The sequence below is a fragment of the Diceros bicornis genome, chromosome 2 (genome assembly GCF_020826845.1).
Source record: "Diceros bicornis minor isolate mBicDic1 chromosome 2, mDicBic1.mat.cur, whole genome shotgun sequence".
Classification (NCBI taxonomy): Eukaryota; Metazoa; Chordata; class Mammalia; order Perissodactyla; family Rhinocerotidae; genus Diceros; species Diceros bicornis.
In genome coordinates this window covers 58,253,231-58,280,900 of record NC_080741.1, presented here as the reverse complement: position 1 = coordinate 58,280,900, position 27,670 = coordinate 58,253,231, and the positions used below count along the sequence as shown (strand labels likewise).

General features: G+C 40.4%; 1 protein-coding gene across 8 annotated transcripts in view; it reads right to left on the bottom strand.

Annotated features, from left to right (window-relative positions):
* Positions 1 to 27,670, bottom strand: part of PXK (PX domain containing serine/threonine kinase like) — a 73,891-nt gene that overhangs the window by 25,932 nt on the left and 20,289 nt on the right. For 7 of the 8 annotated variants that reach the window (XM_058562031.1, XM_058562036.1, XM_058562065.1 and 4 more), the window contains exons 2-8: positions 26,501 to 26,551; positions 24,379 to 24,426; positions 16,989 to 17,175; positions 4,765 to 4,842; positions 4,187 to 4,260; positions 3,556 to 3,630; positions 386 to 490 (exon numbers count right to left, since the gene is read on the bottom strand). In XM_058562031.1, the coding sequence (XP_058418014.1) occupies positions 386 to 490; positions 3,556 to 3,630; positions 4,187 to 4,260; positions 4,765 to 4,842; positions 16,989 to 17,175; positions 24,379 to 24,426; positions 26,501 to 26,551 (618 nt within the window). Of the gene's footprint in view, positions 1 to 385; positions 491 to 3,555; positions 3,631 to 4,186; positions 4,261 to 4,764; positions 4,843 to 16,988; positions 17,176 to 19,178; positions 19,341 to 24,378; positions 24,427 to 26,500; positions 26,552 to 27,670 lie in introns of those variants that run through there. The other variant, XM_058562058.1, reaches the window with a different exon arrangement.

The window sequence follows — 27,670 nt, the reverse complement described above, 5'->3', positions numbered from 1 at the left end:
TTAGCAGCCCCCAAAGTCTTGTACACCTTTAGGATTCTTCAGTATTGCTTTTTTTAAAAAAATTTTTTTCCAGCTTTATTGAGATAGTTTAATATTGCTTTGTTAAGTGAAAGACACAAATTTTAAAACTGACCTAAGAGATCATCCTACAATGTAATGGACATAATCATTAACTGTTCAACCTTCCCTCATATGGGGAAAAGAATGCTCTTTAACCAAAGTGGGTAGTTTTTATTCCTAAAATAAAAACAAATTCCAAATAAAATCAAAATTAAAATAAAATCCGCAGGGCCTAGCTTCTGGAACCTTAGGGATGAAGTATCAATAACAGGTTCTTAAGGGACTTGAGAACTTCTTTATGACCATGAACTTGTACCACAAGTACCTTGTAGATCAGGTCCTTCAAAGTTCCTTTTTCATTAAACATCCTAATTAGCAATGCTGAGGATTCGTTAGCTGTGGCAAAGGTAACCCGATAGATGTAAGGATGCTGCCAAAACAAACAAGAAATTCACATTTATTTGCATCAGCATCGAGGTCATTTTAGATCCAGGAACTGGTTATGCAGAGTCACATACCATCTTGATAGTTTAGTTGCATATAAATGTGGGATAGTCCCTGAACACACGGCATTTTTAAGTTATTAGATGACTAACTAGTAACTCATTCTTTAGATGAGAGAAGGAACATAAACTATACTGACCACAGGAAGTGAATAACTCACGTGGTCAACTCTACATGTGAAGGTATCTGCTTTGGTACGTGTATTCTCACAGTGTCAGCTTGGGTGTGCATATTCTCACAATTCAGACAAAGGTGTGGAGGAAGAGGGGGGAGTCCGAGTTTTTGGAACAGTGGTTTTAATATTCTGCCTCTATAAATTGGTAAAAAACACAGCCAAATCCTAGAACAGCCCAGTGAGAACCAGGATAAACGTGTCTTTACTCACAGCTTTGCCTAACATTCCACACTGCTGTTTGGTGCCAAGCCAGGGAGCATGACAGCCAGAAAACAAGCAAAAGCAGCATCTTTTGGTATCTTGGCCCTTTTCCAAAGCAGTTAGCATGAATCTTCCTGTCCTTCTACTGGAGTGTGCAATAGAATGAGTCACAGTGTCCTCCTGAGATGGGGACATTGACGTCAACCAAGTGGGGTGGGGAGTAAGGCAAATTATTTAATGACTGAAAGTCCTCATGTGACCTGGAATTTGGGTTACGTGAACCAACTGGCTTCCGAGACGTATTACAATGTCCATTAGCTCAAAAGATTACCATGAAAATTTAAACCCATGGGAGCTGAGCTGTGCAAGAATTTGGGGGGCAGGGGTTGCATGGGTTGGGGGATGGAAGGATGTGTCCAGGAAAATATAGTAATTGATCATCAAGTTTCTCCTAATCATCACATCAAAATGGTTGCTGTTGATATTTCAATAGGTTTATTGAAATATAATTCACACACCATTATAATTCATCTATTTAAAGTATACAATTCAATGGTTTTCAGTATATTCCCAGTTGTACAACTATCACACAATCTAATTTTAGAACATTTTCATCGCCCCAAAAAGAAACCCAATGAATAAAATAAAAATCCTTAGTCAATATTTATATAAATAGATAAGGGAGAACAGGAAGCTCTTCTTTACAATAGGATGCCCACTAATAAATATAAAAGGGATAAAGGAGTTCGAAAATTTCTATGAACACTAAAACCAGTGGGTTTGATAAACAACAGGTATTTATATAGCCTCAAAATATCTCCCTACAATTACTTATTAATTAATTCCAGTTATTTATCTTATAAATATAATTAAGGATGGGTACAAATGTTCAGCTAAAATTGTTTGCTATGGCTTTTTTTTTTTTTTTTTTTTTTTTTTGTGAGGAGATCAGCCCTGAGCTAACATCCGCCAATCCTCCTCTTTTTTTTTGCTGAGGAAGACGGCCCTGGGCTAACATCGGTGCCCATCTTCCTCCACTCTATATGGGACACCGCCACAGCATGGCTTACCAAGCAGTGCGTCGGTGGGCGCCCGGGATCCGAACCAGCGAACCCCGGGCCGCCGCAGCGGAGCGCGCGCACTTAACCGCTTGCGCCACCGGGCCGGCCCTGCTATGGCTTTTTTTTAATAAGAGCAAAAAACTGGAGGTGATCCAAATGTCTAGAAGATTAGTTGAGTAAACTGAGACGCAACAAATGATAATTCTATGCAGCCAGTAATAATGATGTTATACTATATTTACTAACAACAAAAGATGTTCATGGTATGCCATTAACAAAAAAAAAGGGGCCAGCCAGGTGCCGCAATCGGTTAAGTGTGCGCGCTTCTCTGTGGCGGCCCAGGGTTCGAAGGTTCGGATCCCAGGCGCACACTGACGAACCGCTCGTCAAGCCATGATGTGGTGGCGTCGCATATAAAGTAGAGGAAGATGGGCACGGATGTTAGCCCAGGGCCAATCTTCCTCAGCAAAAAGAGGAGGATTGGCAACAGATGTTAGCTCAGGGCTGATCTTCCTCACACACACACAAAAAAAACAAGTTTTAAAACAAGTATATAATTTTTCAAAAATAATCATATAAAATTCTAGAAAAGTAACAACTGAACATTTTGCTTCATACTTCTGGTTGGCTGAGATTATGAATAAGTTTTATTTTATTGTTGCATATCTGTGTTTTCTGACTTTCTGCAATTAATACGCACCACTTGTCTGCATTGTCTTCTTTTTACAAAGCACATCCATGAAAAGAAATTTAGAATTGGGTGCTGACAACCTGTGTCACACCACTCAAAGACCATAGTATTTTTCTTGGCCACACATGACATCTTATTAAAAGTTTGGTTTTGCCAGCTTGACAAGACACTCTATCTTCAAAAATGAACTTGCCAACCCAACTGGACAGGTCAACATAACTGTGCTCAGTCCATGAGCGACTCATTCTAGGGTCCTACATCCTCATACAGACCAAATAAAGAACATCAACACTAACTCAATTTTCTAGCCAGATTAGTCTTTTTCTGAAGACATTCTGTGTATATTTTGAAATATATCCATGTGGTTCTTCCCACTGAAGACCTTGGGTTAGAATTGTGCATTAGCATAAATAATGCCAGGTCCTCTTAAAGGCCAACTAGTTAGCTAGCCTGTGAGAGTAGTAACTCAGACAGCAAAAGGGCTATTTTGCCCTTCCATCATCCAGCTTATCTAAATCCGTATTAGTTCTGTTTTCTCAGGCTAGAAACAGATCTTTCAGTTTCACTGATATAAACAAGAGGCTCAGAGAAGTGGCTGCTTTTCTACTCTGATATTTGCTTAAAACACAAAGGCTACATTCAAATTACCACATGGTTCATGGGTTGTGCAGATGTCATGAATGCCATCTAAGTGACCGCTGGGGGCAGCCCCAGCACTTTCAGTCTGAACTGAAATCCCCTGTACCTCTCCATTCTCTTGAGCCTACAGAGTATTTCCAGCTCTTCTGTCCACGGCACCCCCCGCAAGAAAACATTGTGAATCTGTCATCAGCTCTGAGAATAACAGAATGACTTGTACTCACCGAACAGGAAGGCAGAAGTTTGATTAGACACTGAAAATCTTTATCTGACAGATACTTGTCAGGGCCAAGGTCAGCCTGCAAACATGGGAGGAAATATCAGGGTGCAGCCTTGGTTATCAAATGAAAAATTCCTTATAAGTCTTTCTCTTTTTTTATTTGTCCAAAGATATGACTGGAAACTAAAGATGAAACCACACTAAGTCTTGCTGCCTCAAGGCCTTTCTGGAGAGGTAGTATATAAACATATCAATACCAGGACTTAACTGTAATCTTATCTAATCCATTAACCAAACATGTCCCTAGAACTCCCAAAGTGAGAGATAAAACAAAGTAATGCGCAAGTATTTTCTTTAAAACAAACTGCCAACCCTAAAGAAGTTCCACAGGACTATATTAAACTGTTCCTATTTCTTTCCAAATGTTTACTAATTGATCAAATATAATCACATCGATACAACCAAATGCATAATCAAAGTGACTTAAAATGACTCTCCTTTGATGTGTGACTGAGAGGCCTTTACGACATCACTCAGGAATACAATAAAATTTAGTAATTCTCTTGTCAATATCTACTTTCATAAACCTGTCTAAAGTCCCTGAAGTGAGACTGAAACAAAAAAACTTAGCTTACCCAACTTAACACTAGCCGTTCCTTTGGCTGATTTTTAATCTTCATCAAGAAATATTTCTTTCTTATCCTCCAACCTGCCATAAAACCAGAAATGTGTTTATAATTACATGATTTTTATACCAATTGATATGTTTCATGGACTAAGTAAATAATAAAAATTAAGTTTGGCAATATTGTCCAGAGCTATTTAGCACCAGTAAAACGTTTGGTAATATTGACATGGTAAAGGCTGCACTAAAAAAAAACAACAAATAAATTACTCTATTCACAGAAATAGGAAAACAGCACTTCAGTTTAGATTTAGTGAAAAAGATAAATGAGGAAGGAATGATGGTTCTGCAAGTACAAGTTACTACCATGCAAATCCTCAGATGGGGCTTTAACCAAGATTCATTAGGTATTAAAAGTTAAGGACTGCATCCTCGAGCAGTAGGGAGGCAAAAAGAAAAAGAAATCACCTGCATTTCTTATGCATTTCACCTGCATACGAGATTTCTTGGGATGCATATAAGAAAGCCTGACCGAATCCAGTTCTGTGATCTGTCTTTTTTAACAGAATGGGCACGCCCGTTTCTCACCTATGTCTTTCAGTGGTTCTACCACCTCCCACTTTGGTTCTGATCGGAAGAACATGGAAACGTGTTGTAAGGCAATCTCTGCAAAAACGTTTAGAAACTCATTAGTCAAACATATCAGGAAAGTACCATATGCTTAAGATATTATTCTTGCAAATGAAATTCTTACAGTCTATGACCTTCTTAAAAAACTTAATTACAAAAAAAAAAATGAACACAGACTAAATGCAATGTAGGATTCTAGATTGGATCCTGGAACAGAAAAAGGTCATTGTGGAAATACTAGTGAAATCAGAATAAAACTATAGCTAATGGTAACGTACCAATGTTAATTTCTTAGTTTTAGTAAATGTGCCATGCTCATATAAGATGTTAACATGAGGGGGAATTGGGTGAGGGGTATATGGAAACTCTGTGCTATCATTGCCATTTTTCTGTAAATCTGAAATTATTTCAAAATAAGAAATTTATTAAAGAAATTACTAAAGATGTGGATAAAAAACACATACATATATATATACACATACACATATGTATTTTTTAACTTATATATATATAAGTTACATATATATATTTAAGATCTAAAATACGTAAACTAGCTGGCTTAAGCCAAGAATTCAATACATGCAGCAGACCACAACCCAAGCACAAAACTCAAAACACGTTCTAAGGTCAGCCTGGAACAGCATTTAATGTTATTCCAAGTGATATTTATCCCATCTCCATTCCTCCTGAAATTATAGCTTTCACCAACAAAGAAGTGATTAACCTTAAATATATATTGGAAATAAAAGCCAGTGTTTTAGAAAAACATCCATATACAGCAACAACACGGTTCTATTGTGGGAAGTCACCATATGCCTGTTTACTGGAAAAAATCCATTCTTCTTTTTGTGTTCATTTATCATGAGAACTTTTCCCCCTTTTAAGAAGACAATAAGAAGAGGAAATTCTTTAAAGTTCACTGTATCAAGAAATTATCAGAATAACTGTGCTTTTACATTTCCTGCAAAAAGCAACATCTGTAATTTGCTATTTTCTCTCAACGCAGTGAGTAAATGAAGCCACTCTAGATTCCCGAAAGGAAACAGCAATCCTGCAAATTCATAGTGGAATTTCACCTCTGCCTAGCCTTAATTACACTCCAGGCTGACTGGTAAGGCATGAGGGAGAATGCTCAGCAGAAATGCTCTCCATATGTCAAAATGATCTAGTCTGGAATTATTATGCCAAGAGCGTGGCAACAATATCATTTTGATATATTTTATAGTACATTTAAGATAAGAGATTCGGGGAGGAAAACAATCTACTAGCTATTGGTTTACTGACTCAAAATGTAAGTATCAACGCTATCCACACAGAAGAAAACATGAGATGACCAAATACTAATCTGACTCCATTTACATTTGTGACAAACCATTTGAAGGGATTGGGTGTGGCAGAAGCATATAAATTTTCATGATCAACACTGGAAACTCTGAACCTCTTCCATAATTAATGTTGATATACAATGTTTTCAGTACTTCTAAAATAACCTGAACATAACTTAAAAAAGGTATTATTTTAAGTGAAAATCATATCAGCTTTGAGAAGGACCATGAAAAATAGTTTTCTAAATGAGGTACAATGTCATTCTAAGAGACTATAAAGGACAGTTGGTTCAAAACCAAGAGTGATTCATAATTCCCCACAAAATCATTTTCGACAATATTTACCATATGCTACTATGTACCATAAATTATCTTAGGAATGGGGGAAACAACTGTGAACAAATGGAACATGCTAGATTTGTACTGATAAATTGAGGACTGGGAAATAGTTTTTTTATCTTAGGGGGTCAGGGAATTATAGAAAGATCATTTTCTTTTCTCTGAACTATGATTTATTGCCAAGTAAATCATATGACTACTATGACCCCAATATTAATTCCCTCCCTTCCCAGATTCATGTATCACATTTCAATCCTAAACATCTACTCCTCCGCTTAGAAGCCTTTATTGGTGCCCCATTTCTTTACCAAATCAAAACCAAGCTGCTAAACGCGGTGTTCAACCTAGCTCCGGCTCTAGCTTACCTTTCTGTCTTTACCCCGCCTCTTCGCTCTGAGATTTGCCTGCCTTGGCCCCTGAAGACTGGCCTGCCCCCACCCCTCAGCATTTTCCACTCCTATCCACCTGTCCTTCGAGGCTCAGACCAAATTTGCTGCTGCCCTAGCCAGGACTCCCTCCTCTGTACACCCCCAGTGCCACATCTCTCCCACTAGACTGTAAACTCCAGCTGGAAGGATACATCTTAAGCTGGGTGAAGCCCACAGCCGTACGGAAATACTTCTTTCTCTCCTGGAGCAAGCGCCCTGCCTCTTGGCCTGGCTAACTCCTACTCACCCCTCAGATCTCCGTGTAGGTATCACCTCTTCTGGGAAGCCTTCCTCCATCTTCATATCTGGATCATCTGCACCCTTATGCTACCCTCAAGGTGCTGCCCCTTGTTACCCTGTCATAGTCTTCACCTGTCAATCTCCCTGCAGAAGTGCCTAGGGATGGGGCTGGGGGACTATTCCTTCCTCATTGCTGCATTCATAGCACCTGGCACACAGTAGGTGCTCAATAAATATTGATGAAGCAAGAACTAAGGGTTCAATACATGTTCAATGGATGTGGATGCTCTCTCCCATTAGAATATGAAATCCGTGAAAAGGAAGGCATCTGCCCTCCATTTCCTTAGCGCTGACTGACACATGGGGAAAAACTGCATGCTCAGTAAATGCTGATCCACAAGCCCCAGACAGGAAATGCAGAGCAAAGCCTCACGTCCATGCTGTGCTTCCCACAGAGCTCAGACTTCTCAGCTCAGAACGTACCAGCTGCCTCCACTGTGTGCAGCCTTTGAGCTCATACATCCCAGCCCCATGGGACAACTACAGGGAACAAACATTGACTCCTCCAGTCCTACAACTGGGCTCCAGAGCCCCAATCTACTACAGCAGATGGCATTGCAGAGGCCCGCACAGGGGACGTGGGCCTCCAACCTCTCCAGAGCATCCTGCTCTTGTTCTGAATATAATCCTCCACTCCCAATCCCTCCCTCCCTCCTTTTATCTGGAGCCCACTACTATCCGACCTATTCAAGGGATTCCTGGGGTTCCAGAACTAGAAAGGAGCTTCAGCACTCCCTGGTCCACACCCCCTCCCCCACCTCCTGTTTTATAGATCAGGACCCCGAGGCCCACAGAGGGGAAATGCTGCTCATGACAAAGCTGGGACCAGGATCCAGGCCTCCTGATTTCTGGTCCAAGTGACTTCTGTGTGGACATTAAAAACCCGGGGCCGGCCCTGTGGCTTGGTGGTTAAGTGCGCGCGCTGCGATGCTGGTGGCCCGGGTTCGGATCCCGGGTGCGCATCGAGGCACCACTTCTCCGTCCATCCTGAGGCTGAGTCCCACATACAGCAACTAGAAGGATGTGCAGCTATGACATACAACTATCTACTGGGGCTTTGGGGGGAAAAAATAAAATAAATAAAATCTTAAAAAAAAAAAAAAACCCCTTACCCTGAGGGAGTTTGAGGTTTGAGGTGGGAAGATGGCTACAGTGAAGAGAGACTTTAAAATGATAGAAGCACCTTGTTAATAAGAGGAATAAGGTAGTGGGGGTGTGCGTGCGTTTCCCAACACAAATCCCTCCTGACCAGGAGACACCCGTTTTCCCTGTACAATAGCTGGCCCTCAATTAGACTCTCTAATTCAAATGAACACCTCACAACTCCCCACCAGAGCACCAAGGACCTATATTTCCTTTCTGTGGATTTGGTCATCTGGAGAACACCAGGAAAAGAAAGGACCAGCAATCCCATGCTGGTGACCCAGGAAGGAGAGGAGGGAGCTGCTGATGTCCTGAGAGGTCCTAGTTACCCATCCCCAGGGGTTTGGGGTAGCATCACAGTCCCCTTCTACAAGGTACCTTCAACCTCAGTCAGAGCAAAAGCCAGAAAAAGTGGCCAGGGTGATTTCAGCAGCACTTGAACCCAGAACTCAAACCCTGCTAGAGTGAAGCCAGGACGTGACTGCAGATTATTTGCAAAATGATAAGAGCTAGAGATATTATCCACATTAAAGGAGGAAGCGGCCCTGCTTGGGGAAGTGCCAGAAGATGGAGGAGTGCTGAGTGCCCTCAGGCCACGCTGTGAGTTTCGGGAAGCCTGGACACGTTCTGGCTTTCCGGGGAATGGCTCAGTCAAGCCCGTGCAGAGGAGGCGGCCTGGGCTTCCCTTTCCTGAGGCTGCTGGTGAGTCAGCCTAGAGGCAAGACAAGTTCTGGCATTTCATTCAAAGGGGAAAATAAATCAACATCTCTCTGAAAACAGCATCCATCCCCTATTGTTTCACCACAGGACTGCGCCCTCTGAATAGTGGCGGCTTCTTGAGCATTTGGGTTCTGGTGGGCATCTCTGGCAGCCTTCTTATACCCCTGCCCGCACCTGCTTTGGACTCCTGACTGTCTGCCATGCTGGGGGAAAGATCAAGGACAACAGTAGCATGTGAGAGAGGTACAGAAGAAGTATAGGGATCAGACAACCTTCCAGGGGCCAAGCAGCATTTTAACTGGAAAACACTTGGACACTGCACTCTTGTACAATCATACAAATGTGCTACCTTAAGGTAAGGCCTTTCCCCTCAGGGAGCCTCTAATCTATAAAATGAGAGGGTTAGTCTTGATATGCCTGCTCCAAGATCCCTTCTAGTTCTGACCCCAGATGACTCAACGTACTTCTGGTGAAGGCCCCTGAGAGCAGGGAGCACATCTTCCTCGCACCTGCATCCCCAGCACAAGGCCTAGGCAGAGCAGACGGTCAAGGTCTGTGGAATGAATGGCGTCATCACGTGTGCACTACACCCTGATGCTTGCCCTCATGAGAACTTCAGCAGACACTCAGCAGGAAATAATGGGACAATGAATAGGGCTGGCCTGGGGCTGATTTGATAACAGTCAATCCAGACTGCGGGCTGTCTGACAATTGTGGGAACAATCGAGGTGAAGCATGGTGAAATGAAAACCATGAGAGATGCTCCTCAGAAAGAAGGCGAGCTGTCCCGGGAGCCCCAGTCCTGTGCTGCCTTCTCTCTTATGTGAACCAAAAACAAGTGAGGGAAGAATGGAAGCCTTGTAACAACTCAGTGTTCGATTTTGTAACTTGTAGTAAGTGGGAATTTGAAATAAACTTTCCTTCACTTGGTTGAATTCTGGAAAGGCCCTATAGGCACCGCCACTAGAGGATGGCAGCTACATTCTAGAACAAGGCTTATCAAATGTAAAGCGCATGCAAATCAGCTAGGGACCTGCTTAAAATCAGATCCTGATTAGCAGGTCTGGGAGGGGGTGTGAATTATGCATTTTTGAGAAGCTTCCAGTAATACCAATGCTGCTGGTCAGGCAACCACACCGTGAGTAGGAAGGCCAAGGGCTGTGGTTTTCAAACTCGGCTGCATATTGGGATCTCTTGGGAAGCTTAACAAACTGCGAGCCCCACCCACAGAGACTCTGATTTAACTGGCATGAGTGTAGCCTGGGTATCAGGATTTTTTAAAACTCCCCAGGTGATTCTATTATGCAGAAAAGTTTGATGCCTGACAAGTAGGCCTCTATTTCTCTCTCCCTGAAACAAGAATAAAAGTGCTCCCTCTAATTACTTCAAGAGCAGTGTTTTGAGGATCCAAAAAGTAGCATGTAAACAATCCATTCTCTTAGCAAGGAAAACAGCTTACTAATAATACCCAGAGTTCGACATAAAAAGACTCTAAGCATGGTTTACCTTTAACAAGTCAGAGGAATTTTAGTCATTGGTTTAGTCCTACAGTGGTTTCTATTGGTCTCTTCAAGGCCACACCAGAGTGTATTAAAAATTCAATCACTCTGAGGAAAATCAAAACCAACACAGGAACCACAATGCAAAAATATATGAAATCACCAGACCAGAAACAAAATGACAAGCAACCAGAAATCAACCCCGAAGACACAGAAATCCATAAACTAAATGACAGAGATTTCAAAATAGCTATCATAAAAACACTCAACGAAATACGAGACAACACAGACAAACAATTAAATGAGATTAGGAGTTTCTTCACAAAAGAGATTGAAATCATAAAGAAAAATCTATCAGGGCTGATGGAGATGAAGAACACAATGGAGGAGATAAAGGAGAATCTGGAATCTTTAAAGAACAGAGCTGACAATATGGAGGAAAGAATTAGTACTTTAGAGGATAGGAATACAGATATACTCCAGATGGAAGAAGAGAGAGAACTAAGACTAAAAAGAAATGAAGAAAGACTCCGAGAAATATCGGACTCTATTAGAAAATGTAACATAAGAATTATAGGTATTCCTGAGGGAGAGGAGAGGGAAAGAGGAACAGAGAGCCTATTCAAGGAAATAATAGCTGAAAATTTCCCAAATCTGGGGAAGGAGCAGGAAATACCAGTAAGCGAAGCCAACAGGACTCCTATATATATTAACAGACAAAGGCCTTCACCACGACACCTAGTGGTAAGGCTAGCCAGGGTCAACGACAAAGAAACAATATTAAGGGCAGCTAGACAAAAACAAAAAATAACGTACAAAGGAACTCCCATCAGGCTCTCAGCGGATTTCTCAACAGAAACTTTTCAGGCTAGAAGAGACTGGAATGATATATTCAAAATACTAAAAGACAAAAACTTTCAGCCAAGAATACTCTATCCAGCAAAAATATCCTTCAAATATGATGGAGAAATAGTAACTCTCCCAGATAAACAAAAGCTAAGGGAGTTCATGGCCACGAGACCGCCACTACAAGAAATACTCAAGAAGGCCCTCAGGCCTGAAAACAAGAAGAGAAAGGGAACACAAAGCTCGGAGTAAGGAGAAAAGTAGGTAGACAAAATCAGAGAAATAGTAGATCTTTACCGGAATAGGTTAGCAACCACTTAAATACTAAACTCAAAGATCAAAGGAAGAAATTCACCAAAAATAAATTTAACCTCATCACTGTAAACACACAGCCACAACACAAGATAGAATAAGGTATAACAAGAGCAACTTAGAAGGGGAAGAGGAAATTGACTGAATTGACTTAGTATAAGGAAATAGGAGGCTATCAGATAATGGACTATCTCATACAGAAGATTTTTCGCCCAAACCTCAAGGTAACCACTAAACAAATAATCAAATTAAAACCACATATGATAAACAAAGAGAAAACTAGAAGAATCATAAGACAGAACAACCAAACTGAATTGGCAGTCCAAAACAAATGGGACAAGAAACAAAGGAAATGCAAAAGAACCAGAAAATAAGTGACAAAACAGCAACATTCAACCCTCATATTTCAATAATTACCCTAAATGTAAATGGATTGAACTCTCCAATCAAAAGATACAGAGTGGCAGGATGGATTAAAAAGCAAGACCCAACAATATGCTGCCTTCAGGAAACACATCTTAGCACTAAAGACAAGCACAGGCTCAGAGTGAAAGGATGGAAGACAATACTCCAAGCTAATGGCAAACAAAAGAAAGCAGGTGTTGCCATACTCATATCAGACAAAGTAGACTTCAAGATAAAACAGGTTAAGAAAGACAAAGAAGGGAAATATATAATGATAAAAGGGACACTCCATCAAGAAGACATATCACTTATAAATATATATGCACCCAACATAGGAGCACCAATGTACATAAAACAACTATTAACAAACCTAAAAGGAGAAATCAACAACAACACAATAATAGTAGGGGATCTTAACACCCCACTTACAGCAATGGATAGATCATCCAGACAAAAAGTTAATAAAGAGATATTAGACTTAAATGAAAAACTGGACGAGATGGACCTAGTAGACATATACAGAGCACTCCACCCAAAAACAGCTGACTACACATTCTTCTCAAGCGCGCATGGAACATTCTCTAGGATAGACCATATGTTGGGAAACAAAGCAAGCCTCAATAAATTTAAGAGGATTGAAATCATAACAAGCATCTTTTCAGACCATAAGGCTATGAAACTGGAAATGAACCAGGAAAAAAAAACTGGGAAAGTGACAAAAATGTGGAGATTAAACAACATGCTACTGAACAACCAATGGATCATTGATGAAATTAAAGGAGAAATCAAAAACTATCTGGAAACAAACGAAAATGATAACATGCCATATCAAACCATATGGGACGCAGCAAAAGCGGTCCTGAGAGGGAAACTCATAGCGATACAAGCCCACCTTAACAAACAAGAAAAAGCCCTAATAGGCAACCTTAAATTACACCTAACAGAACTAGAAAAAGAAGAACAAACAAAGCCCAAAGCCAGCAGAAGGAGAGAAATAATAAAAATCAGAGCAGAAATAAATGATATTGAGACCAAAAAAACAGTAGAAAGGATTAATGAAACAAAGAGTTGGTTCTTCGAGAAGATAAACAAAATAGACAAACCCTTAGCCAGGCTAACTAAGAAAAAAAGAGAAAAGGCTCAAGTAAATAAAATTAGAAATGAAAGAGGAGAAATTACAACGGATACCATGGAAATACAGAGGATTATAAGAGAATACTATGAGAAATTATATGCCAACAAATTGGACAATCTAGAAGAAATGGATAAATTCTTAGACTTATACAACCTCCCAAAATTGAACCAAGAAGAAATGGAGAATCTGAATAGACCAATCACAAGTAAAGAGATTGAAATAGTAATCAAAAACCTCCCAAAAAATAAAAGTCCAGGACCAGATGGCTTCTCCAGTGAATTTTACCAAACATTCAAAGAAGATTTAATACCCATCCTCCTCAAACTATTCCAAAAAATAGAGGAAGATGGAACACTTCCTGAATCATTCTATGAGGCCAACATCACCCTGATACTGAAACCAGACAAAGACAATACAAAGAAAGAAAATTACAGGCCAATATCGCTGATGAACATTGATGCAAAAATCCTCAACAAAATATTGGCAAACCGAATACAACAATATATTAAAAAGATCATACACCATGATCAAGTGGGATTTATACCAGAGACACAGGGATGGTTCAACATCCGCAAATCAATCAACGTGATACATCACATCAACAAAACAAAGAATAAAAACCACATGATCATCTCAATAGACGCAGAGAAGGCATTTGACAAGATACAACATCCATTTATGATAAAAACTCTCAATAAAATGGGAATAGAAGGAAAGTACCTCAACATAATAAAGGCCATATATGACAAACCCACAGCTAACATCATACTCAACGGGGAAAGACTGAAAGCCATTCCTCTGAGAACAGGAACGAGGCAGGGCTGCCCACTCTCACCACTCCTGTTCAACATAGTACTGGAGGTTTTGGCCAGAGCAATTAGGCAAGAAAAAGGAATAAAAGGAATCCAAATAGGTAACAAAGAAGTGAAACTCTCACTATTTGCAGATGACATGATTGTATATATAGAAAACCCTAAAGAATCTGTTGGAAAACTGTTAGAAACAATCAACAACTACAGCAAAGTTGCAGGGTACAAAATCAATCTACAAAAATCAGTTGCATTTCTATATGCTAATAATGAACTAACAGAAAGAGAGCTCAAAAAGATAATACCATTTACAATTGCATCAAAAAGAATAAAATACCTAGGAATAAATCTTACCAAGGAGGTGAAGGACCTATACAATGAGAACTACAAGACATTATTGAGGGAAATCTACGATGACATAAAGAAATGGAAAGATATCCCATGCACGTGGATTGGAAGAATAAACATAGTTAAAATGTCTATATTACCTAAAGCAATCTACAGATTCAATGCAATCCCAATCAGAATCCCAATGACATTCTTCACAGAAATAGAAAAAAGAATACTAAAATTTATATGGGGCAACAAAAGACCCCGAATAGCTAAAGAAATCCTAAAGAAAAAGAACAAAGCAGGAGGCATCACAATTCCTGACTTCAAAACATACTACAAAGCAATAGTAATCAAAACAGCATGGTACTGGTACAAAAACAGACACACAGATCAATGGAACAGAATTGAAAGCCCAGAAATAAAACCACACATATACGGACAGCTAATTTTCGACAAAGGTGCTAAGGACATGCAATGGAGAAAGGAAAGTCTCTTCAATAAATGGTGTTGGGAAAACTGGACATCCACATGCAAAAGAATGAAAGTGGACCATGTGCTATCGCCATACACAAAAATTAACTCAAAATGGATCAAAGACCTGAAGGTGAGACCTGAAACTATAAAACTCATAGAAGAAAATATAGGCAACACACTATTTGACATTGGGTTTAAAGGAATCTTTTCGGATGACATGCCTACCCAGACTAGGGAAACTAAAGAAAAAATAAACAAGTGGGACTTTATCAGACTAAAGAGCTTTTATAAGACAAATGAAATCAGAATCAAGATGAACAAACAACCAACCAGCTGGGAGAGAATATTTGCAAAACATACATCTGACAAGGGGTTGATCTCCATAATATATAAAGAACTCACACAATTGAACAACAAAAAAACAAACAACCCGATCAAAAAATGGGCAGAGGAAATGAACAGACACTTCTCCAAGGAAGATATACAGATGGCCAATAGGCACATGAAAAGATGCTCAACATCACTAATCATCAGGGAAATGCAAATCAAAACAACACTAAGATACCACCTCACGCCCGTCAGAATGGCTATAATCACCAAGACAAAAAACAACAAATGTTGGAGAGGATGTGGAGAAACAGGAACCCTCATACACAGCTGGTGGGAATGCAAATTGGTGCAGCCTCTATGGAAAACGGTATGGAGATTCCTCAAAGAATTAAAAATAGAGATGCCCTATGATCCAGCCATCCCACTACTGGGAATCTATCCAACGCACCTGAAATCAACAATCCAAAGAGGCTTACGCACCCCTATGTTCATTGCAGCATTATTCACCATAGCCAAGAAGTGGAAGCAACCTAAGTGTCCCTCGACTGACGATTGGATTAAGAAAATGTGGTATATATATACAATGGAATACTACTCAGCCATAAAAAAAGACAAAATCGTCCCATTTGCAACAACATGGATGGGCCTGGAGCGTATTATGTTAAGTGAAATAAGCCAGAAAGAGAAAGACAAACACTGTATGATCTCACTCATATGTGGAATATAAACCAACACATGGACAGAGAAAACTGGACTGTGGTTACCCGGGAAGTGGGGGTGGGGGGTGGGCACAAGGGGTGAAGGGAGTCATATATGGGGTGATGGACAAACAAAAATGTACAACCCAAAATTTCACAATGTTAGAAACCATTAAAATATCAATAAAAATCAAAAAAAAAAAAAAAAATTCAATCACTCATTCTGCTGACACCAGGCTCAGGTTATTGATGGAATTGTGTGGAATCAGTACCCTTTGCACATCAGACCCCTGGCTGCTGCCCTGATCCAGGAAAGGTTTGTAAGAGGACTCCCTCCTCCTTAGGCTTTGCACTGAGCAGGTGTCAGGGAACAACCAGGAAGACACAGAGAGGACCCTTCTGAATCACTCTTGTGTTTAAAGTAATTCCCAGAAAAAACAGACATACGTTATATTTTAAATACAAAAACGGAGCCAGGGGCCGGCCTAGTGGCACAGCAGTTAAGTGCGCGCGCTCCGCGCGCTCCACTTTGGTGGCCCCGGGGTTCGCAGGTTCGGATCCCGGGCGCACACCGACGAACCCCTTGTCAAGCCATGCCATGGCAGCATCCCATATAAAGTGGAGGAAGATGGGCACGGATGTTAGCCCAGGGCCAGTCTTCCTCAGCAAAAAGAGGAGGACTGGCGACAGATGTTAGCTCAGGGCTGACCTTCCTCACAAAAAAAAAAAAAAAACGGAGCCAAATACAATCAAATTGAGATTACTGTACAGATTATTGTGGATTATTTACTCTCTGCTCTGTTAGGGAAGATAATAAAGACAAGACTGCAAGTACATAGACACAATAACTTCTCTCCCATATTTTTCTGTGCAGACATCACAAACATTTTAGAAGTAATTATTTTCTTCTTTTACGTCTATAGTAAATTACAGCCAGGTAAGAATTAGTAAATGAATAATGCCCTATAACAAATGTATACATCTCCCCGATTGTAAGTAGAGTTTCTCCCTCACGTTACCTCCAGCAAAGAACAGTGCCTCTTTAGCCACGTGACCCCACCCCAGCTCACTAGTCCCTTTGCTTACCAGTGTAGTTTGCAGAATAGTTGTTTGGATCTAAAAACTTCTTTACCAGCTCACAATTAGACAAGATATGATTCGTGGTGATAACGTTGAGATAGTTCTGAAGACCCTTCTGCCTCTCAGCTATGAATTCACGATCCATGTTACCAATCAATTTTTTGGGAGGAAGAGGTAGACTTAGGCCTGCAATCTTTAATTAAAAAAAAAAAAACTATTAGACTCATGTCATCCCCAAACAAGATACATTGTCATAATCCTGAGCCATTATATTTCATTAAGTGTAAGACACTATAGATTTTAAGATGCATCCTAATTTCAGTGATATTAAAAAAATGTGAAAAAAACTGTACATCTTAGAATTGTAAAATGCTTTATTAAGCACAGCAACTTTAAAACAATTTTTTTAATGTGTTATTTTTATCACACTTACACATGAACATGATTTCAAGAGTCAAATAGCTCTTTTTTAAGTATTATTAGCAATCCCATGACACTACCCCACCACTACCCCTGCCACCAGGTGACACCGACATTCCCCACTCCCCAGAGACAGCCACAGTCAACTCTTTCAACTGATCTTTTGGCAATGAGGAATGTTCATATTGTTACGTGTTGATTTTTCATTTTTAGGCATTATCTATAAATTTCCAACTATGGAAGATGAAGACTAAGTTCTCTTTCAAAATCCTAACCTCATCCCGAACACATCCTGTTCCCAATCCTTCTAATATAGTTATGCTATCATTTTATTTAGTGCAATATTCACCTTTACATTAGGTAAATGGTATTCACAACTGAGCCAGAGTCACGCTTACTCTTCCTTTCTGTCAACTGATAGTCTGCTTTTTAACATTTTCTATTCAACTCCAAACTCTCCAGCGAAGTCTTCTCTCAACACACACACAGATGCATCAATTTCATCTTCTTGAGGAGTGTTTTCCAGAACACACCAACCTGCTTCAAGCGGGCCCAGTGGTCCCCATACCTGCTGCAGAGCAGGCATCCTGGGACCACCCTTCCCATCATGCTGGAGAAGCTTTTGCCTTTCGCCTGCTGAATGCCATTTCTATATCCATACCTTCCTTTTTCTTAGAGAATCCCCTTATTTTTGGTGGAGCATACCCTCAGTCAGCTTCTACAAAAGGGGACAAGGGGGATAAATTTTTTGAAACATTTCCTGTGTAAAAATGTCTTTATTCTACCCTCACACTTGATTGATAGCGAATATCGCTATGGAATTCTAAGTTGGAAAGTTTGGGGGCTTTTTTTGCTCAGGAAGATTTGCCCTGAGCTAACATCTATTGCCAATCTTCCTCTTTTTGTACGTAAGCCACTGCCACAGCATGGCCACTGACAGACAAGTAGTGTAGGTCCGCGCCTGGGAGCTGAACCCTGGCTGCTAAAGTGGAGCATGTTGAACTTAACCACTAGGTCACCAGGGTTGGCCCATAAATATTTTTTCTTCAGAATTTTTAAGAACTACTGCATTGTCTTCTGGTTTCCAGTGCTGCTGTTAAAGGTTCAAGCAGCAGATTCTCAATTCTCATTTTTCCTCCCTGGAAGCTTTTAGGATCTGCTCTTTGACCTCAGTTTGTGAATTCCATGGGTCTGTTTTCATCCTCTGTGCTGAGTACTCAGCCCTTTTAGTCTAGAAACTAATATCCTTATATTCTTTGGTATTTTATTGTATTAGGTCTTTATTTCTTCCCCTCTGTGCCCTTTGCTTTCTTTTTCTGGAACTCCTATTTTCCAGTGTTGGACTTCTGGACTGGTCCTCTATTCTTACCTTTTCTCTTCTAGTTTCCACCTTTGTTAAACACTTTTTTTCTACTGAAAAAAATTTTCTGGAGTAGTTCCTGTATCTTTCAGCCCTTCTAAAGAGTTTTCACTTCTACTATTATCTTTTTTATTTCTAAGTACTCTTTTCTTTTTTTTCCTTAACAGCATCCTGAATGGAATACAATTTCTATCTCTCTGAGATCATAAAAGATAATTTTTCTAAAGTGCCTGAAATGTTCTTCAGATTGCATATATTCTGCTTCCTGAAAGTTCTTTTTTTCCTGTTTGTTTTGGTCGTTATTTTTCATGTTAAAAGTGTTCCTTAGGAATCTGGTGATCCTGGGTTGTCTGCTCATATTTAAGAGCAAAGCACCAAAAGCTGACTAGAGGCTCTGGGTAGGCAGCTGGGTTTACCTGCTGTGGGCTTTGTTGTAGCACATGATCTCACTCAGCTGTTTCACTGGAAGAAACTGTGACTTCAGTGTCTTTAGCTCTTTCCTCTTAGGCTGGGCACAATCCTCCAAAAAGAATCTTCCAGTCTCCTGCCTGGAGGGTCTAGGCTTCACTGCCAGTATTCTGGGAGCTGAGAAGATGAAGGAGGCTTGGGGAGGAGGGTGGAGTGTTGGGAGGGGCGGTGCTCCCATTTATTACATAAATGTTCTCAACCGTACAAGCATTCCCCAGTCCAATGACTGTTTTACCCTCTCCAGGGAATAAACTTCCAGTTTTCTGCTGGAAGGAGAAGGGCAGGCAAAAATGGCTCAGATGGGGGAGATTTGGGGATCTGACTGCTTCTTAAACAAACCTTCGACTTCTGATATTAACTTGACCTTGCCCCACACTGGAGGCAGCACCTTGTGCTGTCAATTGCTAAACCTTTTAGATGTTCTGTGGTGTAAACTGGGACCCAGTGGGGTTATCCACACCCCATCTCAGAATTCGGCCTTCCCATGTCTGCTTAATTAGTTAGCTCTCATCCACTGGATTTTCAGCTTCAAACGTTTTGTTGTAGTTTTCTCCTCTCCTATTCTATTTGTCCTTGAGGGTGTGTGTGTGATCAATTTACTGTTGTTTTAGAGTGGCTTCAAGAGGGAGGAAAAGTAAATGCAGGTGCTCAATCTACTATCATTTTCCAGATCATTTAAAACTTCACGAGTCTATTTTTTAAACTTAAAAAACAAATTGTCATACTGGTATCTTAATTTAACGAGGAAAATCGCTTTCAAAGAGCACTTGTACTTGGATTAGAGCAGTCCAAGTGGCCTGTGTATTGATCGAGGGGAAGGTCCAAAGAGAAGGGCATCTTGAGTTCAGATAAGGATGTAATCTAAACCGACCATGTAGGCAAACCTAACTTAGCCTGTTCCACTCTGTATTTTTCAAACAACAAGAAAGACCTTGAACTTGATATTGGAGAAGATGAAAAGGTTGGCTGACAATTCTAAATTGCCTATGTCTCCAACTTAATTATGAAAATACGTCAGAGCATACTTAGAGCGAATTTTCTACTATGGCGTAATTCACTGCCAGATAAGACATTTAAATTTCACGTCATTTTCCTCATTCATACACTTAGGCTTGACCTAATAGCAGTTTCTTTATTAGCTAAATTAAAAGCACACTTATGAAGAAAGCATATCACTCAGCTAGTACACATCCAAGCCAATCACTTTATTATTATTATTTTTGTTCAGGAGCATTGAGTAATATAGGGTAATCAAAGGTGATATGTTACTGAAAACAAACTGACGTATTTCTTTTAAAAACTCTTTTATTAAGTTGCAGTACATAATCTCTGTGTGTGTATAAACCCAGGGATAGTTACATATGCACAAAAAATGTCTGAAAGGACTCACACCACTTGCTTGAGAATAGCTACCTCTGGGAGTAGGTTAGTCAATTAATTTTTATTTTGATACCATGAAATGTTTACATTGTTCATTTACTACCTTTTTCAATTAAAAGAAAGAAAAACCCTTTTCCTTATCAAACTGATCATATACACAGCAGGGATAAAAAAAAAAATTACCATCAGCCAATATCACTAGATTTGCCTGCACTACCCGCCAACAGCAGACCCAGCAGAATCCCACATCACTCAGAATGCAGAGTCACGTCTGACATCATCAGATTCAAACCCTACTATTTTTTATTCACGGTGGGGATATGGGAATAAATTTGATAAAGTATCTGTTTTGAACTTTGTGGCCTCCAAGCTTAAACCAATCTATCTTTTCAAGCTTCATTTCACTTCAGGAAAATGTACAGATCTGTCCAGATCCCATCAGCTCTCAAATCATCAGGTGAGACAAAAAGTTCTTTGCCAACAGCTGTGGTGACAGTGTCCCCACTATGTCAGCCTGCTAGACATACTGGGGGTGTTTTCCTGCCCTGGTTTAAGATCTCACAATAGTCCTAAAAGTACTAAAACTATGCAATATGTGTGTTATTTTAAAATCTGGCCTTTAAAAAAGATTAGCATTCAAGAGACACGTATTTTCTCTTTCAGTTTTCTCCTAGAATTTCTAAAATGCTTACCAATCACAGAATATAAAATTTAGAACTCCAGTGACTAATTAGAAGGGAGGGAAATAGAATACTAGCACGTAGAGTGATAAAGTCATTAACCAGTGATTTCCTAGACACCTCCACATTGAAGGCTTCAAGCCATGACACCTCACCATTCCCTTTTCAATGGCTTTCCTCTTTAACATGCACTACAGATCCCCTTCTTGAGTTCTTTGTATAAGGGAAAGAGAACACAAAAGCCGGCAGAGAAGTCCTCAGAGTTCCATTCATAATACCTGCAGAGCGGGGATGATCGCCAAAGAGGGGTCTAGAGCCCATAGCCTGACCCATGCCAGCTTAGGAGAAACCTCTAAATTACCTGACAAATTATATCGTAGTTACAAGAAAACTAGCTTTTGTCTGGAGGAAAAACCTTCAAACTCTGAATCTATTAATCTCTCACTTCCATTATCAGATCTTAATGATCTACAAATTGTCTTCAACCATATTCCAGTGAGTATTCTAGGGAGTTCTAAGCTCTCAGTAGACCCTTAATTTGTCCCAATTTCCCGCCAGTGCACAGTAGTCTCTCCTATGTCAACAATGGGCAGTAAAATTCAAATCACAAAACATTCGTGCTACAACGGACCTGAGAAGTCATCTGGTTCAACCCCTTCATTTCAGATGGAAGGGGAAAGTGAGGACCAACAGGGAATAACTGACCCAAGGGCTCAGTGCTGCTAAGGGGCAGAGCCTGGGTTCCTTCCCACGTCTGAGGGTTCCCTGCCCAGTTCCCATCATTTCAACTCCTGCTTCTTTCTTTTTCTTTGTTGTATGCTGTCTCCCTAGATGGTTACTAATTTGATGTTGTCTTTAAAATAGGGTGGTGATTTTTCTTCACTGTTACCACAAATATGCTCACTATAAAAAGTTGGGAAAGTGCAGCTCTTTTCTATTTTTCTACTTATATAACTTACATGTGCTCATTTGTAGAGAACTTGGAAAGTACAGAACAGTATAAAGAACCAGAAAAAGAAAATGTAACCCATAATCCCGCCACCTGGGGATCACCATTGTTAACATTTTGGCATATTTCCTTCCAAACAGTTTTTCTAAACATTTCATGTAATTATATTATATTGCATGTATAATTTTACATCCTGCTTTTTTTTTCCACTTAGGCATTTTTCCTATTGGACTCAGACAACTCTGAACATGTGTATTATATTTCTCTTTCTTCAGCAGGAACTCATTTATTTGTCAGAAGGGTAATCAGACACTGAAAATCATGGTCACAGCTTTATTCTGTGGTTTTGGACTCTTTTTGGTCTGTTTTATGGAAGTTGTTTTGAAATTATTTTGTTGCCAAAAAGCTGTATGTACTTTCTTCTGTTTGTTTACTTGGATCCAGAAAAACCTCCCACTGAACTGATGTCTGGCCATATCCTGCCCAAGACAAGCCAACATCAATACACGTGGATATTTGCATTTGAAATAAGATGCACATTGACAGTGCCCATTTTAAAAGGGAAAATTACACTGAAGCAAAAATAAAATTCTACTCTATTAAAAAGGCCATAATTGAATAGCCATGGAGATTCAACCTCATATCCCCAAAGCAAGAACAAAGAGGAGATAAAACCCTCTTCCCTACCCACCAGGCTTGGGGGCTGGGCCTAGGCAATTTCAATTTCAGAAGTGTTTCTCCCATGATTCTTACTCAGCCCTGGCTGAACGACATTGGACAAGATCACTCCTCCTTCTTTAAAACTAGGCAAAGGTTCACTTGCGCACAAAGGTGAAACATATAGTAGGCCCAACACTAACTCCCAAATGCTCACGCCACTGTGGAAATGTCATATGGAAATGTCTGGAGGGGCGTGTGGGGAAAATCCACTGCTGGAATAAACTGCACATTGGTACCTTATTTACAATGTCATCACAGGCCCGGCTTTTGTCTAAGCGGAAGGAATATGCTATTAAAATCCACAATTGAAACCAATTAAACTCATCTCTGAGGAGAATTCAATCTCTGCCAATATTCTATCTGGAGATTTAAGTTGGTCATACTACAATTAAAATTTAAAAAGACAGCATGTGTCAAATGCATGACCATATGGCAATTAGATAAAGGTCTGCAGATACTCAGGCCAATCCTATCAGAAGGAAAATAAGGCATTCGTGCTTTCAGCAGTGTTGCAAATAATGTTAAAGTTTTGACTCCACAAATGCTATTTTCCAAAGTCTGATCAATAAAACATGGCCTTTTGAAGGAAAGGAAGCATTATGCTCCCTCCCAGCCAGCAGTCCTCCTGACCTTTGTGGGCAGGATCAGAGGTCACTCAGAATAAGTGATGATGGCCACCTCACCAATGAAGGGAGCAGTCCTTCACTTCTCTGCTGAGCTGGTCATAGGCCTGCACTCTGGCTCAAGTTTAAAAGGTTTTATGTTACCAATCAAATCTGAGATATGACACAAGCCCAGGGGTCTTCAGTAACCTACAGCCAAGTGAAGACATGGGTGGTACTGCTAGTATTTCCTATGGTGCTAAAGCCCCTCTAGGACTCTCCAATCATTACTAGCACTGGCAGCGTTTCTGGAGAAAGACTCGGCAGCTCACCCTTCTTTCCATTATGGCCACCACATTAGACCCAGTTAAATCAAAGTGATTTAGAAATACGTATTTAAGAGAAAAAAGTTACACTGGAAAAGGCTGAGTCTCTAGTTGCCGCTGAGTGTTGATCTGCAATGCTGACTATGCAGTTTAGCGGAGAGAGCCTGAGAGTCCCAGCTCTAAGCGAACAACTCTAGCAATCCATTTAGTCATTCCTAATCTGCAAAAAGGAGATGACACACAGCATCCCATGATGGTGGTAAGAATGCAGGCTAGTACAAAGGGACTCAGCTTCAAGGTGATTATTAGAAATCACATGTTTGTTCCCAAAAGTTTATTTTTAGAGCCATACATCGTCTGTTTAAAGTATGAGTTTATCTCTTTTGGCAGGGAAATTTGCTAATTCCTTGTTCCTGACATTGCTGTTTCCAACCAGTTTCCAAGACACCCCTAGTAATCAATGCGTATCATTGGTGTTTTAAAATACTTACCTGCAAGCTGTTGTTCAGCAAATCAAAGTCACTGTATCTCCTAACGATCTGTAAGAGACAAGACAGTGGTGTTTGGATTCAGCAAAGACCATCCCTTTTCATTCCCTTATTTAATATTTATCAGCATTCTAGAGGGGCTTGCACTAAGGATAGTAAGGCTTATACCTGGCGTTTAACCTACTTAACCTGACAAGCCCAGAAAACAGACCCAGCAATGCCCCAGAGTTGGCTGGGCCATGGGAAACTGGTTAATGCCAGCCAAATTCACAAGACGCCAACAGGTAAGAGAGAATGATGATGTATTTGTTTTCAGGGCAAATAACTCTTTAAATATCTTTCTTATTAACCAGGCACCTGGAAAGATGAATTAATGATTTACAAAAAAAAAGAAAAAATAATTTCACTGAACATGAAATCAAAGCAAAAGGAGGTAGACAGTTTTGAGGCCATTTCATCCTTGCCCTGGATAAAACTTCCCCCAGCTGAGATCCCACCACTCTAGAGACTGGACTGCACCTGCAGGCAGAGCAGCCACACCTCTCCCTGATTTCCCATGTTTCCCCTCTTGGCAGACAGTCAACCTCCCACTGTCTACACTTCTTTCTTAGTTACGTTGATGCCATTGATTACGCCATAGCCAAATTCTACTAGCTCTTCAGGCTCTGGGCAAGGAAATTATTTTGCTTTTAAATAGTTTTACTTCGGGCCGGCCCCGTGGCCTAGCGGTTAAGTGCTTGCGCTCCGATGCTGGCGGCCCGGGTTCGGATCCCGGGCATGCATCGACGGGCCTCTTCTCTAGCCATGCTGAGGCCGCGTCCCACATACAGCAACTAGAAGGACGTGCAGCTATGACATACAACTATCTACTGGGGCTTTGGGGGGGGAATAAATAAATAAATAAATAAAATTATTTAATAAATAAATAAATAAATAGTTTTACTTCAAGCTTTATTGATGATTCTCAAATGTTAGTGTGTAGAAGTATTACCTGGAGATCACCTAGGAGCCCACTCACAGAGAATCTAATTCAATAGGGCTATGGTGGGACCCAAGAATCCACATTCTTGGGCCGGCCCTGTGGCTTAGCGGTTAAGTGCGCGCGCTCCGCTACTGGCAGCCTGGGTTCGGATCCCAGGCACGCACCGACGCACCGCTTCTCCGGCCATGCTGAGGCCGCGTCCCACATACAGCAAGTAGAAGGATGTGCAACTATGACATACAACTATCTACTGGGGCTTTGGGGGAAAAAAGGAGGAGGATTGGCAATAGATGTTAGCTCAGAGCTGGTCTTCCTCAGCAAAAAGAGGAGGATAAGCATGGATGTTAGCTCAGGGCTGATCTTCCTCAAAAAAAAAAAAAAAAGAATCCACATTCTCGTTAAGTATTCCCTGGGATTCTACGGCATTGGATCTAGGCCACTGTGATCACAGACTGCTTAGAGTGAGAGGTAAGGTTCAAGCTGGGCTGTGAAGAACAAGGTAGGATCTGGAAGATGGGAGAGGAGGGGGTTAATTATAATTACTAAAACAGGAAAGAAATGGCCCTATACAGAAGTCAATCACTCTCTGCAAATCAACTGGGATGGGAAGGACCTCTAGATCTATGAAGGAAGTTTTTTCTCTCTGAGGCCACCACCAAGGAAAGCAGAGCCTGGGGCTGTAAGAAGACCCTCCCCTAGATCCATGAGGGAACTAGCACTAGAAATTGCCCATGAGTGGACTTGGGAGTCCATGAAATGCAATGTTCTAAACTGTATAATGTCCAGCACACTGTCTCGCCTTTCTACCTGGCAGACTGAACTCTAACCTCCTCCACCCAAACCATAGCTGCAGGGGAGGAGGTTTGAATTTCTAGGAACAAAACAAATAATTTGCCTATCCTACTTACTCTGAGTCGAGCTAGAGTACAACAACATCTGTGGCAACATCATATGCGAATTTAACCAAAAAACTGGGAACAGAAAAGCCTTTTATAAGACATGTCTTAAAGGTAAAGGTTTACATCTAAGAGAAATATGTTTTATATTTATACATGTTCTGATTCTTCCAGATTTTTAGATGCCCCCAGTCAGAATTTTGTTTGAATATTTTTAATATTTTTCTAATGACAAAAAAATGCTTACCTGCCAGCTGTTTTCTACAGAAATTCCTCTTTGAACCCGAATGATATATTCCTAAAAAAGAGGAGGAAAAGAGAGCCTCAATTATAAATCAGAGGAACAAAAATAAGTGAAAATATCAGATAAAGTAGACTGCAGAGCAAAGAAAATTACCCAAGACAGAGAGGGACATTACGTAAAGATAAAAGGGTAATCTACCAGCAATACACAGCATATTAAATGTGTATGCACCAAACACCAGAGCTACAAAATATGTAAAGCAAAAACTGATAGAACTGAAAGAAGAAATAGACAAATCCACAATTATAGTTTGAGACTTCAACACCCCTCTCTCGGCAACTGATAGAACAACTAAACAGAAAACCAGTAAGGAAATAGATGAACTCAACAATACCATCAACCAACAGATTTAATTAGCATTTATAGAAGACTCCATCCAACAACAGAATATACATTCTTTTCAAGAGGATATACAGATGGCAAATAAGCACACGAAAAGATGTTCAACATTACTAGTCATCAAGGAAATGCAAATTAAGACTACAATGAGATATCACTATACACCTATCAGAATAGTTAAAATAAAAAATAATGATAACACCAAATGCTGGCTAGGATACAGAGAAACTGGATCACTCATGCATTGCTGGTGGGAATGTAAAATGGTACAGCCACTCTAGAATACAGTTTGGCAGTTCCTTAAAAAACTAAACATGCAACCATCATATGTTCATAGCAGCTTTAGTAATAAGTGCCCCAAAGTAGAAACAAGCCAGATGCCCTTCAACAGGTGAACGGTTAAACTTTGCTACATCCACACCATAGAATACTACTTAGCAGGGCCAGCCCGGTGGCATAGAGGTTAAGTTCACGTGCTCCACTTCAGTGGCCTGGGGTTCGCAGGTTCAGACCCGAGTGCCGACCTACACACCACTCATCAAGCCATGCTGTGGCAGTGACCCACATACAAAATAGAGGAAGATGGGCACAGATGTTAGCTCACAGTTAATCTTCCTCAGCAAAAAGAGGAAGATTGGCAACAGATGTTAGCTCAGGGCCAATCTTCCTCACCAAAAAAAAAAAAAAAGACTACTACTTAGCAACAAAAAGGAATAAACTATTGATACACACAACAACTTGGATAAATCTCTAGAGAATTATGCTGAGTGAAAA